Source organism: Alosa sapidissima, chromosome 19 (genome assembly GCF_018492685.1).
Source record: "Alosa sapidissima isolate fAloSap1 chromosome 19, fAloSap1.pri, whole genome shotgun sequence".
Classification (NCBI taxonomy): Eukaryota; Metazoa; Chordata; class Actinopteri; order Clupeiformes; family Clupeidae; genus Alosa; species Alosa sapidissima.
This window is the reverse complement of record NC_055975.1, coordinates 3,040,314-3,053,356: the sequence shown is the minus strand read 5'-3', so window position 1 is coordinate 3,053,356 and position 13,043 is coordinate 3,040,314. Positions and strand designations below refer to the sequence as shown.

Sequence of the window (13,043 nt, the reverse complement as noted above, 5' to 3'; positions counted from 1 at the left end):
GTTTAAAAGCCTGCTACAGGCAAGGAGACAGAGTTGCGCACTGCAGGGTCAGGAGATGGGCTGTGGGTAATGCACAGTCCACTTTGGGTTCCATCCCAGCCTGTTCAGTCAAGGTGTGCGTTCAAAAGGGAAGATGTGAGGTTTCAGAAGGTCCTCGGTGACTTTTTTCTAAGTACATCTGTCATGTCTTTTGCCTGTTACTGCCCTCTGCTGGTGAAGAATTGCCCATGCTGGAAAATTGTGGGTGTAGATGGGTTGAACAAGAATATTTATTTTATTTATCACATTAAACATGTATGCAGTAGCTAGCATATCAAACACAGTAACACATTATTCAATACATGCATATATTTTAATAATATTTATTTTGTCATGTTTCATGGCAGGATTACTTGGCCCACATCATAGACACAGGCACTCTGGGTCCAGAGCAGGTCTCTGCCCTGTTTGGAAATATAGAGGACATCTATGAGTTCAATGGGTAAGTAACAAACACACAGCCAATTTAATACAAATTCCTTCCGCCAAGTGAATCGTGTGTGTTGATGTAAATAATCTTACTAACAATACTGTCAAATCTGTAATGATTGTCTAGGTTCAGAGTATGTTTGTAGTCATTGTGCAGCTTGGTTAAATGAATAAAGTTAGACTTCAGGCTAAGCCACAGTTTATTTCCCAAAAGAGCATTTGTGTCATCGAATGCAACACAGAGTAATCTGACATTCAAACAAGGCTTTGCTAAATATGCAAATGCCCTTTAATGAAGTGGATTTAAAAGCAATCTGGCAGCTCTAGGTTTGAGAAGCAGAGAGAGAGAGAGAGAGAGAGAGAGAGAGAGAGAGAGAGAGAGAGAGAGAGAGAGAGAGAGAGAGAGAGAGAGAGAGAGAGAGGAGAGAGAGAGAGAGAGAGAGAGAGAGGAGAGAGAGAGAGAGAGAGAGAGAGAGAGAGAGAGAGAGAGAGAGAGAGAGAGAGAGAGAATAATGAGTGGAGAAAGAGATAGTATAGCAGTTTGACCTAGACACTTCATTATTGTGCTATAATGGAGGCAAGACATGAGCTGGCCACCAAACTCTGCCCTTATGTAGAGGTCATGCTACAGGGTACGTTATGTGTCCAGTGGCTGTTGTTAACCCTGTGCCATCCACACTGACGTCACCACCAGCACCAGCACCCTGCAGGATATTCTAATTGAATGAAAGTGATGATGCATGTTGCCCTTAAAACACCTGGAGGAATGAAAGAAGACATCGAGCGCATCTCTATGACGTACAGCCATCCATCCATTTAAAGCAAGGGATTGTATCACCACTCAAGACATAATTTGCACATCACAGCTGACACATGGCCACAACCCCCTAGGAGAGGTTTCCCAGCTCATCCTATCCTACTGTCTAAACACTGACGTGTTTAACTGTCCAGTTTCTACTGTCCATCACCCAAGGTCCATAGCCTGTTGTATTCCGAGAAGTGGCCTTCCAAGCTGCTTTGAGACACAGTTTTGGTTAAACATAAACGCTGACGATAATGAGCGAACGTGAGGAACCGGGGGAGTTGCGCAGCGTGGTGTGGTGCGCGGTGGCTCGGCTGCTTTGCTGTTGTTTAGCATTCTGAGTGACTGGTGCCAATTAGCGTGAAGGGCTCAGGGGAAGCCAGAGCCACTGATGTGAGCACAGCCCTAATCTCAGCACGCCATCGCCATTGCCTGTCTGAGAGCAGGGAAGGTGCGCGTGTGTGGCATGCAGTAGGCTCTCTCTCTCTCTCTCTCTCTCTCTCTCTTTCTCCTTCTCTCTCTCTCTCTCTCTCTCTCTCCCTGAGGTTTTCACAGAGGGAAGGAGCATGGGAAATGAAATGTGAATCATAAACACGTCCAGAGACGTTGCATGCATTATCGACCACGCGGAGCTTCCTGAAAGCAGCGGGCGAGTCTTGGGGATCTCTGGCCAGGGACAGTGTAACCTTTATAGCCAGCCATGTACCCTGAGCACAGCTCTCACGGCTGTCGCTCACAGAGAAAAGACCGAGCGGGAGAGAGAGAGAGAGAGAGAATGAAAGAGAAAAAGGAATATGCATGAGGCTCTTGAGCCGGCAGCGTGGCTGGTATTTAAAGCTTGTGACGTATAGGCGAGGTTCCGCTCCAGTGGAGCTGGCCAAACAGGCCCAGGAGCCCAGCTGGGGGGTGGGCAGGGCTGGCTTCTCAGCTCCACCAGGCCTCATGTGATTGGCCATGAGATGCTGGTCTGTGTGGGTTTATTTGTGAATGTTTAAACTAGTGTGAAAAGATGGAGTTTGTTGTTAAACATTGATCCCTGGCAAACAAGCATAAATATACACACACAGACACACACACACACTTTCTCTTTCTCTCTCTCTCACACACACACCCACACACACACACACACACACACACACACACACACACACACACACACACACTCACACATTTTGCTCCTTTTTGTTGTGTGTTGTCCCATATTTACATGGCTTGTCAATGATTACTTATTGTCCAGTCTGTCCAAGGAGAGAGAGGATGCTGTGTAAGTACAGTCATGTAAGCGTTTGAAGACCTTGAGTGTGTTTGCTGGTCCTTGACCCTGTGTGTTTCACTTCAGTTGCATGTGGTCTTTGTTTGTGCAACAAACACTGTGTGCATTTCTAAGCCGTTGTTTTGCATCGTTTAGTGTGTGCTGGGGACCTTTTCCATTGTGGTGTCTCTACTCCATGGCCTGTGTATTGGTTCAGTAAACTATTACAAAGCAGCCAGGTGTACAAAATGAAAAGTAAACGATCAGCCATTATAATTCTGTGTAGACCAGTGCTTACATTGCTGACAACCAGTACTGTCTGCTCTTACTGTTTTATGAATTTAACACAGTGATGTATTCATCTGAAATAATGCAACGCAACCCTCAAAATCTGATGTGAATGTTACATTTTCTTCCAGGGAACTGTTGCAAGCCTTGTACATGTGTGACAATGACCCAGTGGCCATAGCCAGATGCTTTGTTGACAAGGTGAGTTGAGTTGAGCCTTTTAGTACACTTTGAAAATGCAAGTATATGTCATAAAAATCTGTGTGTGAGAGAGAGAGAGAGTGAGTGTGTGTGTCTATATGCAGATATCTTATATATATTCTTCTCAGTTACTGCTCCAGACCAACTCAATTTCCTCTCCCCCTGTCATTTCAGAGTGAATATTTTGCCATCTACACCCAATACTGCACAAACTACCCCAAGTAAGTGAAAGGAGAGAGAGAGATATTTCTTTCCCCTCTGTGAATGTGAATGACTTTACCACTGAGCTGTCTTGTCAGGTGATGGAGAAAAGTGGGGTGGGTGGATCTCATAGCTCATGGCTTTGGGCTTGTTGGAGACAGCTGCCAATCCAACATACTGTAGACCCCTGCCCTTACATACATACACACACACACACACACACACACACACACACACACCATCCTGGGAGCAATCTCCGTTAGCTGGAGCTGACAGCTGTGTTGTGCCGTAGCCTTTATTCCTTCCTACAGCTTTGTCACTGGCATGCTCAATATTCCCCTGGGACTTCTCAGGTTTAGTCAATATCAACTTGACACAATAAAAGTCATATATTGGAACGCTGCTGCTATATCGGCTTCAGAATGGTACCGACGTTTATGAATGAAATATTCATGAAGGGAATTAAAATTCCATGGGCGTAGCACCGTTGGTGGCCGTGGTAAAATGGCTCATGGAGCCCCGCGCTCGGTGCAGGCCTCCGGGTCACAGAGGATTGGCTCTCTGTAGGGAGGACTGAGGACCAGTCTGTTTAACAACACAGTGCAAGTTCAGCATGCTCAGTCTGTACCCCTGTGATCATTCTTTTCTTACTTTCCTCCTCTCTCACTATCTCCTCCTCTCACTTGCTCCCTTTGTCTCTCTCACTCCCTTCTTCTACCCTTCATTTCTCCTCTCTCTCTCTCCCTCTCTCTCTCCCTCTCTCAGTTCTGTGGCTGCTCTGACAGAGTGCATGAGGAATAAGAACTTAGCCAAGTTCTTCCGGGAGCGGCAGGCCTCCCTCAAGCTCTCCCTGCCTTTAGGCTCCTACCTCCTCAAGCCCGTCCAGAGGATCCTCAAGTACCACCTCCTGCTCCAGGTACCTGACCAGCCGGACAGCCTGACCGCAGGCCTGGGTGCTCTGCTGTGCACCACAACCCATTTGGAAATCATTAAAAAAAAGTTTTTAAAAGTTTCTGGTAGCCTCCCATGTGTTTATATATTTTTCATGAAACACAGAGCTCCAGTGTCTCTGAGCAACCCAAGGACAGAATGTAGTTTTCTTCTTGGTCAAGCAAATGTTTTGTCTGAGCTCTGTTATAGCCACTTCTATCATATCTACATTAAAGCAACATCTACTAATGTTGGATTCTACTAATCTAATTGGGTTATTCTCAATAAATACATAAACATCTGTTATGTTTTAATTTGATTCCTTCAACATTAAGCAATCATTAACTCTGTAAATCAAACATTTGTTCCTAAACCTACTACCAGTCCCCAGTCCCCACACTACCATGTTTATTTGAATTCGGTCCATCTCATAATCCCTTGTTGCTATGTCTCTGTTTCTCAGGAGATCGCCAAGCACTTTGGCTGTGAGGAGGAGGGCTACGAGGTGGTGGAGGAGGCCATCGACACCATGACTGGTGTGGCCTGGTACATCAACGACATGAAGAGGAAGCACGAACACGCCGTCAGGCTGCAGGTCAGTGCCAGGCTCTCTCATTGGTGGACCCAATTAAATGCCACCAATCGGATGTAGTCCCTGTGGGAAGCTGTCAGGAAGAAGAGACTGAAGCCTCTGAAGGACACAGGAACACACTGATTCCAGTTGACAGAGCTGCTCTTTGTCTGAAAGCCCTTGTGTCTTCTAGTTGAAGATTTCTCGTGTCTGTGAGATTTATGAAATAGTGCTGCAAATAAATGCTGGATAGGTTGGATAGATAATGCTGAAATGTTAGATATGTGGTCTCTTTTGAAAGCTCGATTTAATGCTTGTTTTTTAGTCCAGTGACTAAAATACCCAGGGGCTTACTTATAACTTGATAAAAGTCTCAAGCTTCTTTTTATAGATAGATTTATAGATAGATACATGCATACATACAAGGTAAGCAGCAACAGAAATTAACTATACATATTCTTAATACTTTATACTCTAAAGAAGTTAAAGACAAATGCTGAAAATGTTTAAGAATGAGGACATAACAGTTATGAGTTCACTGGGCTGTGCCTTCTTTGGAACTGGGATGAGAGGCCTGATGGGTTCCACCCTCCCCAGTCACACACTCAAGTGCTTAGCCCTCCACAAAAGCCAGCTCCGCCCAAAAAAAACCTAAACAGTCAATAACTTTGCTCAACATGGAGCCCTCGCCAAAGTCAGACATGGCAGAAGCAACACAAAAAAAAGCTCCATTTCAGAGTGCGTAGATTTTCTTTTTTCTCTTTTCCCCCTCTTCTTCTCTTCTGGAAGTGCTTGTAGGGAATCGATTACTAGTAAAAATCTGCTGAGTCCTCCTTACCTTGCACCTCTCCCCATCTCAGCCTAAGCTGGAGCAGCCGGAGGAGCTATGAGCGCCTGCTGCGTCCTCTGGGCTCTCTGTATTGAACTGCAGCGCTGAATCCATCCCGTCGCTGGGTCATCATAATGATTAGCCCCTCCTACTAGCGGCATCAAAGACTCAAAGTCTCTACTGATGGTTAGATTTGCCGTGACTGTGATGCTGTTTGGCTTGATAGACATAAGTGCTTTTGGAATGGGTTTATTTGTTTTGTTGATGTTGAAATGGTATTTAATGATTATTCACTAGAGATGTCAATAAATTGATCAGAAGTGTATTGTATGGTGTTGCTCTGTGCAGGAGATTCAGTCGCTGCTGATCAACTGGAAGGGACCGGACCTCACCACCTACGGGGAGCTTGTTCTGGAGGGAACCTTCCATGTGCATCGTGCCAAGAACACCAGAACCCTCTTCCTCTTCGACAAGATCCTCCTCATCACCAAGAAAAGGGGAGAGCACTACATCTACAAGAACCACATCTCGGTAGGGACTTCAGCCATGTCTAAATAGTTCTACTCAATCACACAACTTCAGTTTAGATTCAGATCAACTTTAATTGAGGCATTTGTCAACACTATGCAGATTGCAAAAAGTAATTGTTGCATTAGGAATAGAAATTTTAGAAATTAAAAATTTGAGATTTATAGTAATATCAGAGCCTTCAAAGAGACAATCCATTATAAAAACCCAACTCTATTAAATAAATACATATGGAATGTATTTGGGTATTTGGAATGATATGCATTAAACACTATGTAACTTTGAATCTGTAGTATGTCACAGCTGAAAGCCAATGTGATGTGAGTGTCTAACTGGAGCCTTGGCCTGTCCATACATTTCAGTGCTCCACGCTGATGCTGATTGAAAGTGCCAAGGACTGTCTGCGCTTCAGCGTCACCCACTACAAACACCCCAAGCAGCCGCATACAGTCCAAGTGAGTCTGACCCTGGCCTTGTGCCCGCTGCTCACGTCCCGGGTTGGCCCCTGTGACACACACACACACACACATACACACATACACACACACACACCGCCCATGCCCTCTTGTCTAATCTGCTTTGAGCCTCGCAATTGGTCGTTAACCGTGTTTGTTTGTGTCGGCCCTTTCTCTCAGGCCAAGACGCTGGAGGAGAAGAAACTGTGGGCTCATCATATTAAGAGGCTCATTCTGGAGAACCATCAGGCGGTCATCCCACAGAAGGTGGGCAGCGCAGGCCAGAGACTTCCTGTTGCTCCATCCAGCCTGGGTTTACGGCTGATGTGTTTCACAAAATGTACTTTTATTTATTTGCTCTGTGTTTCTTTGTTTGCTTTGTTGTTTGTGTAGGCGAGAGAGGCCATTCTGGATATGGACTCTATTTGTAAGTACTAGACATTTTCACATTTATTATGATGCAGTACCATTAGAAGATGATGGCATGGTCTGTAAATGTTATCAATCTTTGTTATGAAATATTATTTCTACAATGCAAAAGATGTGTTTACACAACATAAAATCATATTCATCATAATACAACAACTATTTAAAAGTACTAATGATAACACAACACGCACAGCAACATCATCTGTATGCTGAGACAGCAGAATGCACAGTTCTTCCAGGAACATCCAGCCTCAGTTCCTAGAAATGAGTCCAGGTGACCAGTGGGGTTTCCACTGCTGCCCGTCTGGCTCAGGAGCAATTTAAATGAAAGCCATGACTCACCTCTTGCACTACTGAGAAGGTATCTGCTCCATTAAGAGTGTCCATGGAGAAAGCTAAAGCCTGGAAGTAGAGGAGAAGAGTTTCTCACAACAGCTGAGAAATAGGCTGGCCTGAGTCCTGACCAGTGATTTCTCGTTGGTCTGGAGAGTACTTTGCATCTTGGGTGGTTTTTTTTTGTGCTAAGACAGGAGGTTGACAGGATGACTTTTTTGCAGGCTCTTTACCGGTGTTAACTGTAAATGGTGGTTTTTTTTGGTCTAAGAATACTCTGTGTAATTAGCCTAGAAATCTAGACGCACCTTAGCGGCAGCAAATGTAATTTGCAGCCAGGGTAGTCTAGCAACTCTCCGTTGGCTTACGAGCCGGAAAAATTAAACTTTAATGAGGCCAATCACATCGTGTATAGAGTCGGTGGGCGGGCTTAACATAAGGATGGCAGAGTTGCGACGGTTCTAGCGAACAGCGCGACACGAGTTAAGCTTTTTTTTTAGTTGGCAAAAGTTTGATCAACTAGCCAACTAGCTCCGCTGGTGGGAAAACGCATGGGACTCATCAGTTTTATTCTATTGCGTGCAGAGGGGATTTGAAAGACAATCATTCATCCCACTCCTCGGATTGAGCACTGCGAATGATGAGTTCCCAGACCCTACATCTTGCTCTGGGTCTGGCTCATCAGGCTACTGTGTAATGGGAAAAGGAAATTAGGTTGACCTGACTCAGCGAGCCCAAAAAGTGCCAGTACAAAATCCCCACCAGACATCCCCTGTGTAGCTGTGCTTAAGGGAATGCTTGAGCTACTGCTGTCCTCTACCCTTACCCATGCCTTATGCCCCCACCCCACCCAGATCCTGTGAGGTACCGTTATAGCCCCGAGCGCCTGAAGAAGCCTCTCTCCTCTCAGGGCGAAGACTTCACCGGATTTGGCCGCCAAGAACGGAGGAGATCAGGTCAGTCTCTCTCTCTCTCTCTTTCTCTTTCTCTCTCTCTCTCTTTTCTCTCTCTCTCTCTGTCATTTTCCCTCTCCTACTGTCTTTCTCTCTGTAATTATTCCTGTCACCACCTCACCTCTCTCTCCTCTCACCTTCTATCACCCCCTCACTCACCTTTTCTTCTTCTGCACATCTTTTTCTCTTTGTTTCTCTTCTCACATTCTCTGTTTTAACACCTCCATCCCTCTCTGCTTCTCTCCTCCTCTCCTACTCCTCCTTCTCCTCTTCTCACCTCATTAATCTCCTCCTTTCTATTCCTCCTCCTCTCTTCCTCCTCACAGTCACACATGACAAAATCCACAGTTCCAAAAAACAGGACTTTAAATAATAATAAAAAAGACTCTTCTGTTTCCCTCAGACTGATCAGCAGAAGAGAGAGAAATGATGATAATGAGATTCTACTTTAATGACTCAAACAGACCTGTTAGAGCTCATCTACTCACTGTTGCGTCTGAGAATACTTCATCAAATCATTTGACTCTTTTGTCTTTTTTAACCTCAGAGCCAGCCAAGCAGATCAAGAAGTCCACCAAAGGTACAGCAACACTGTTTGTCTCTCTTCATTTCTTCCTGTTCTTGTCTTTTCTTGTTTTTTTTAGTCATGTTTTCTACAGAACTCCATAAAACACAACATATACTTTACCACAATCTGAAAGATGCAAACCAAGATTCGGTGAAGGTTTCAATGTGTCGCTGATATTTGAGTTCATCAGCCGATCAAATTGCACTCCTCCTTTCAGTGTGCAATAAGCATCATGGCTCGAGCCACTATGTGTTTGTCCTGCTTGAAGAGCAAGAGGTGAAATGATAAATGGTAGGTGTGTAGAAAGTGGGCAAACAAAGGCTGAAATTGTGGCTATTGTCAGTTGTCGCCTGCCATTTTGTTTACAGTTGTTTATAGTTCAATCTCACATCTCACTTCATAGTGTGCCCCGCAGTACTGTGTATGAGCACCTGAGCACCCGGACCATGAGGAGCTATTTATGGGGGTTTCTACAAACAGTTCAGTTTTAAATCTGGTATCATAGGCTGCACCTCTAACTGGATATGTGGCACTCTGTATTTATGATGAACCTGTACTAGATTATTATGGTCTGTAGATGCAATAGATTCCATTTTTGGCCCTAATTTGACCTGCCATTGCCCAGATAGAGGTAGCGAAGACAGACAATACACAGGGGGGGAAATCTCCTGGTCAGAAAGGTGGACTTCTTGCCCACTTCATTTGGTGTGGTTTTTATGACTTCAAAGGCTTCAGGGGAAACTGGACAGCCCCCATACGCCAGCCCTCTGTGGCCAGATCAAAGGCCGGGCCCCCTCCCCACTCCTCTGCGCTCTTAATGATGTTAATTACCCGGCCCGGGCCCCACAGCCTTTGTGGAGCCTGCTGCTCCTTTCCGTGGTCAAATCTGTTTTTTGGCATCCGATGGCTGCCTCCTATTATACCATCTAATTTAGTGGTAATGAAAGGCAAGGCTAAGCAGTTGTACATCATCCATTCTGTTCTCTTGTATCCGCCTCCACCCCCTCTTCTCTCTCTCTCTCTCTCTCTCTCTCTCTCTCTCTCTCTCTCTCTCTCTCTCTCTCTCATACACACAAACACACACACACACATCTCTACACTCAATCTATTTGCATTTCTCTCTCTCTGCCTCTCTTTCAATACCTCTTTTTCTAATTCAGTCTCTCATCCTTCCTTTATCTATCCATCTCTCTCTCTCTCTCTCTCTCTACCTCTCTCTCTACTTGACCCACTAGATAGTGAACAAAGAACTAAGAATATTAAACTAATGTCATTTTCATCTCATTGTGTGTATTCTGTTACAAAAGGATGAAACAGATATGTCAGAGTAAATTAGTGGGAGCGGTCCTGATTTTTCCTGTTTATGAATGATTTAATTACTCTGCCAAAGGGAAGCCATAATCTACCTTCAGCTGATGAGCAGAGTATCATTATTATCCATTTAAACAGACCCTTGGGGAGATATAGTTGGAGACACCCATAAAAGACACACAGACACAACATAATAACAGACTGTTAGCATAATTACATACTCCTGTCTGAGCCAAGTATTCAGAGGCGCTCCAAGCATGACATTGAAAGTGTTTGTATGTGTCGCACGCCAGCAATCTGTTGTTGTGTATTGAATCTCAGATACGTCCTAAAAATGCCCTATTCAGAAGTCGTATTTGACTATGCTGTGCTGTGCTGTGCTGTGCTGTGCTGTGCTGTGCTGTGCTGTGCTGTGCTGTGCTGTGCTGTGCTGTGTGAATAACCTTGGCTACTCTGATTTTTTTCCTCACCCATCTCTCCTCTCCCCGATGCTGCTATCTGATTCCACCATGCAGCTGTTCTTAAGGTAAGCTTGTCGAGGTCACTCTTCTCTCTCTGTTTCTCTCTCCCTTTCTCTCCCTATCCCTCTCTTTCTCTCTCTCTCACTATGTCTCTCTCCCTTTCTCTCTTTCTCTGACTCTCTCTCTATCCATCTCCTTCTCTCTCTCTCTCTGTGTCTCTGAAACTCTTCCCCAAGGGAAATATGTACTTTGAGTCCCTCTCTCTCTACTCAGTGCATCTCATCAGAACACATTTTTTCTTTTTTTTCTTTTTTTCCTCCCCTTTTGCTCTCTAAATGCGCTCCTGCCGAGTAATCCTCTCACAGGTTTGACTCAGCAAAAGTTTTCCTCATTTCTTTGTGAATGTGTGTGTGTGTGTGTGGGGGGGGGGGGGGTGTGGGTGTGGGTGGGGGGGGGGGGGGTCGTATACGTGTGTGTGTGTGTGTGTGTGTGTGCTCTCTTTTTATAGTGTGAGGGCAAATCTATTTCTGTTGCTAAGTGAGTTTCACAGGCCTGGCTGCTGGGCTTATGCAGGAGCCAAAAAGGAATATTCCGGAAAAAATAATCAAATTCACGCTGATTCTCCACTCACCTCAAACTCCACCAAGCCCCTCAATGCATGTCTGATGTCCTAATTTAAGTTTCATTCAATTCTTGTCATGGTTTTTAGTTTGGTGGAGCAAGTGGAAAATTAGTGTCTATGAGATTCTTTTAGCTTCCTGTAAGAATATTCCTCTAATTTATAAGTACATTTACTCATGCAAGCTTGAATGGACTGCTTGCATTTTGTTCATCCATAGCCATCATCTTCTGTGTTGGATGATGCATATCCTCTCAAATCCTCATGCATTTGCTCTGTAAAAAATGGCTCAGCTGAAATACAACTCTGCATCGCCTGTTAACAGCTCCGTCACCCTTTAACATGTTTGACTTCACGCCACAGCACGCAGAGAGTGAGGGCACCCTGCTGGTGGACAGTGCAAGCGACAGGTGCTCACTGCAGCCAGCTACCAGCCTCAGCTCCCTGGCCTCCAGTCTAAGCGAGTCCCAGGCTCCGCCGAGGCCTTGTCTAGAAGACGGGCGCGAGGAGCTGGACTTGGGCAGAGAGTCCGAGGAGAAGCTTAGGGCCGAGGAGGAAAGGTCGGAGGACTCGCTGACACAGAATGTTCCAGAAGTGGAGGTGGAACTGCGGGAGACACCGAAGATGGAGGAGAAGGAGAAGAAGGAGGAGGAGGAGAGAGGGAGCGAGGAGAAGGAGGAGGAGATTCTGATGGTGGACGACCAGGTAGCCGACTTTGCCAGCTCAATGCTGGCCGCCATCTCCTGCTGGCACTATAGGGCCCGGGCTTTGCTTTTCACTCGGTTCACAACGGTGAGGCTCTCAGCCACCCACTTCCACCTTCTTTGTGCCCCTCCACCCCCCATCACCACTTTACCCAACACCCTGGACCCCAACCACCTCACCCGCATTTCTGCCATCCCATAATACTCACCTGTTTTGCTGACCAATCATATTCATCCCTCCGCATCACCTGATTGTTGGTCACTAACGGTACTACAGTCTGCGCATGTGGAAAGACCCGGTGCACTCACACTCTCACTGCAGAGTTGCATGATAAACGTATAAGCCAATGATAAAGCGCATGAGGAATGTACTGATTGATTGATGGCATGCATGTTCCCATGGTCAAGGGTGATGGCATGCTCGCCCTTGATTGCCTGGCAACTAAACCTGATCACTGGTGCCTGGCCTGTGTGACTGCAACTCTCCTTCCTCATTTTCCCCCTTTGTCTTCAGTGCTTGGCTGGGTAAATGTACAGAACATGTATTATACATTCGCTGGCTGTGTCATGAGTCTTCTGTCAAAAGAGTTGTGTTTTCTGTGTGGTGTGTGGTTTTGATGAGTTTGTCACATGGTCTTTTCAAGTCATTAATGATAGGGTTGATGTTAATGTGGTTGACAAGCTTCAGCTTAAGTCATAAGAGTATTGCTAAATAGCTCTTCACAGAGTGAGGCTTTCAGGATGTCCAAATTACCTTATGTTGGGTTGCCTACCACCGCCTCCTTTTAGGCACAGCAGAACAATTCACAGCTAATCAACCCACCAATTCAGCAGTAATTTGATTAATTATATTCCCTGCAAATTTGTAGACACAATGCTTTATTCAGCTAATGGATTTGCACTTCAAGAAGTGAAAACAGAGGGGATAGGCTCTGGCTTCAAAAGGAAATTTGGCTGCCAGATTTTACAGGCTATTGTAATACAGAGTGCCCTGTCATTGTAAAATCAAATTCAACCCCCAAAGGTTCCCCTTTTATTTTTAATTATACCGAGATTTCAAAAGGTCACTCATTCTAATCGAGATTAACAATGGGCTAGCCTTGCCTTATTTTTTACACAACGATTGCCAGCACTTTTACA

The 13,043-nt window shown here is 45.2% G+C and overlaps 1 protein-coding gene across 4 annotated transcripts in view; it reads left to right on the top strand.

Annotated features, from left to right (window-relative positions):
- The window catches only part of LOC121693114 (pleckstrin homology domain-containing family G member 3), a 48,974-nt gene that overhangs the window by 28,690 nt on the left and 7,241 nt on the right, over positions 1 to 13,043 (top strand). For 2 of the 4 annotated variants that reach the window (XM_042072310.1, XM_042072309.1), the window contains exons 4-16: positions 387 to 481; positions 2,942 to 3,011; positions 3,186 to 3,232; positions 3,978 to 4,128; positions 4,606 to 4,737; positions 5,891 to 6,073; positions 6,433 to 6,525; positions 6,706 to 6,792; positions 6,919 to 6,952; positions 8,142 to 8,243; positions 8,788 to 8,820; positions 10,635 to 10,645; positions 11,563 to 11,991. In XM_042072310.1, the coding sequence (XP_041928244.1) occupies positions 387 to 481; positions 2,942 to 3,011; positions 3,186 to 3,232; positions 3,978 to 4,128; positions 4,606 to 4,737; positions 5,891 to 6,073; positions 6,433 to 6,525; positions 6,706 to 6,792; positions 6,919 to 6,952; positions 8,142 to 8,243; positions 8,788 to 8,820; positions 10,635 to 10,645; positions 11,563 to 11,991 (1,467 nt within the window). The remainder of the gene's footprint in view (positions 1 to 386; positions 482 to 2,941; positions 3,012 to 3,185; positions 3,233 to 3,977; positions 4,129 to 4,605; positions 4,738 to 5,890; positions 6,074 to 6,432; positions 6,526 to 6,705; positions 6,793 to 6,918; positions 6,953 to 8,141; positions 8,244 to 8,787; positions 8,821 to 10,634; positions 10,646 to 11,562; positions 11,992 to 13,043) is intronic. The other 2 variants (XM_042072311.1, XM_042072312.1) reach the window with 2 other exon arrangements.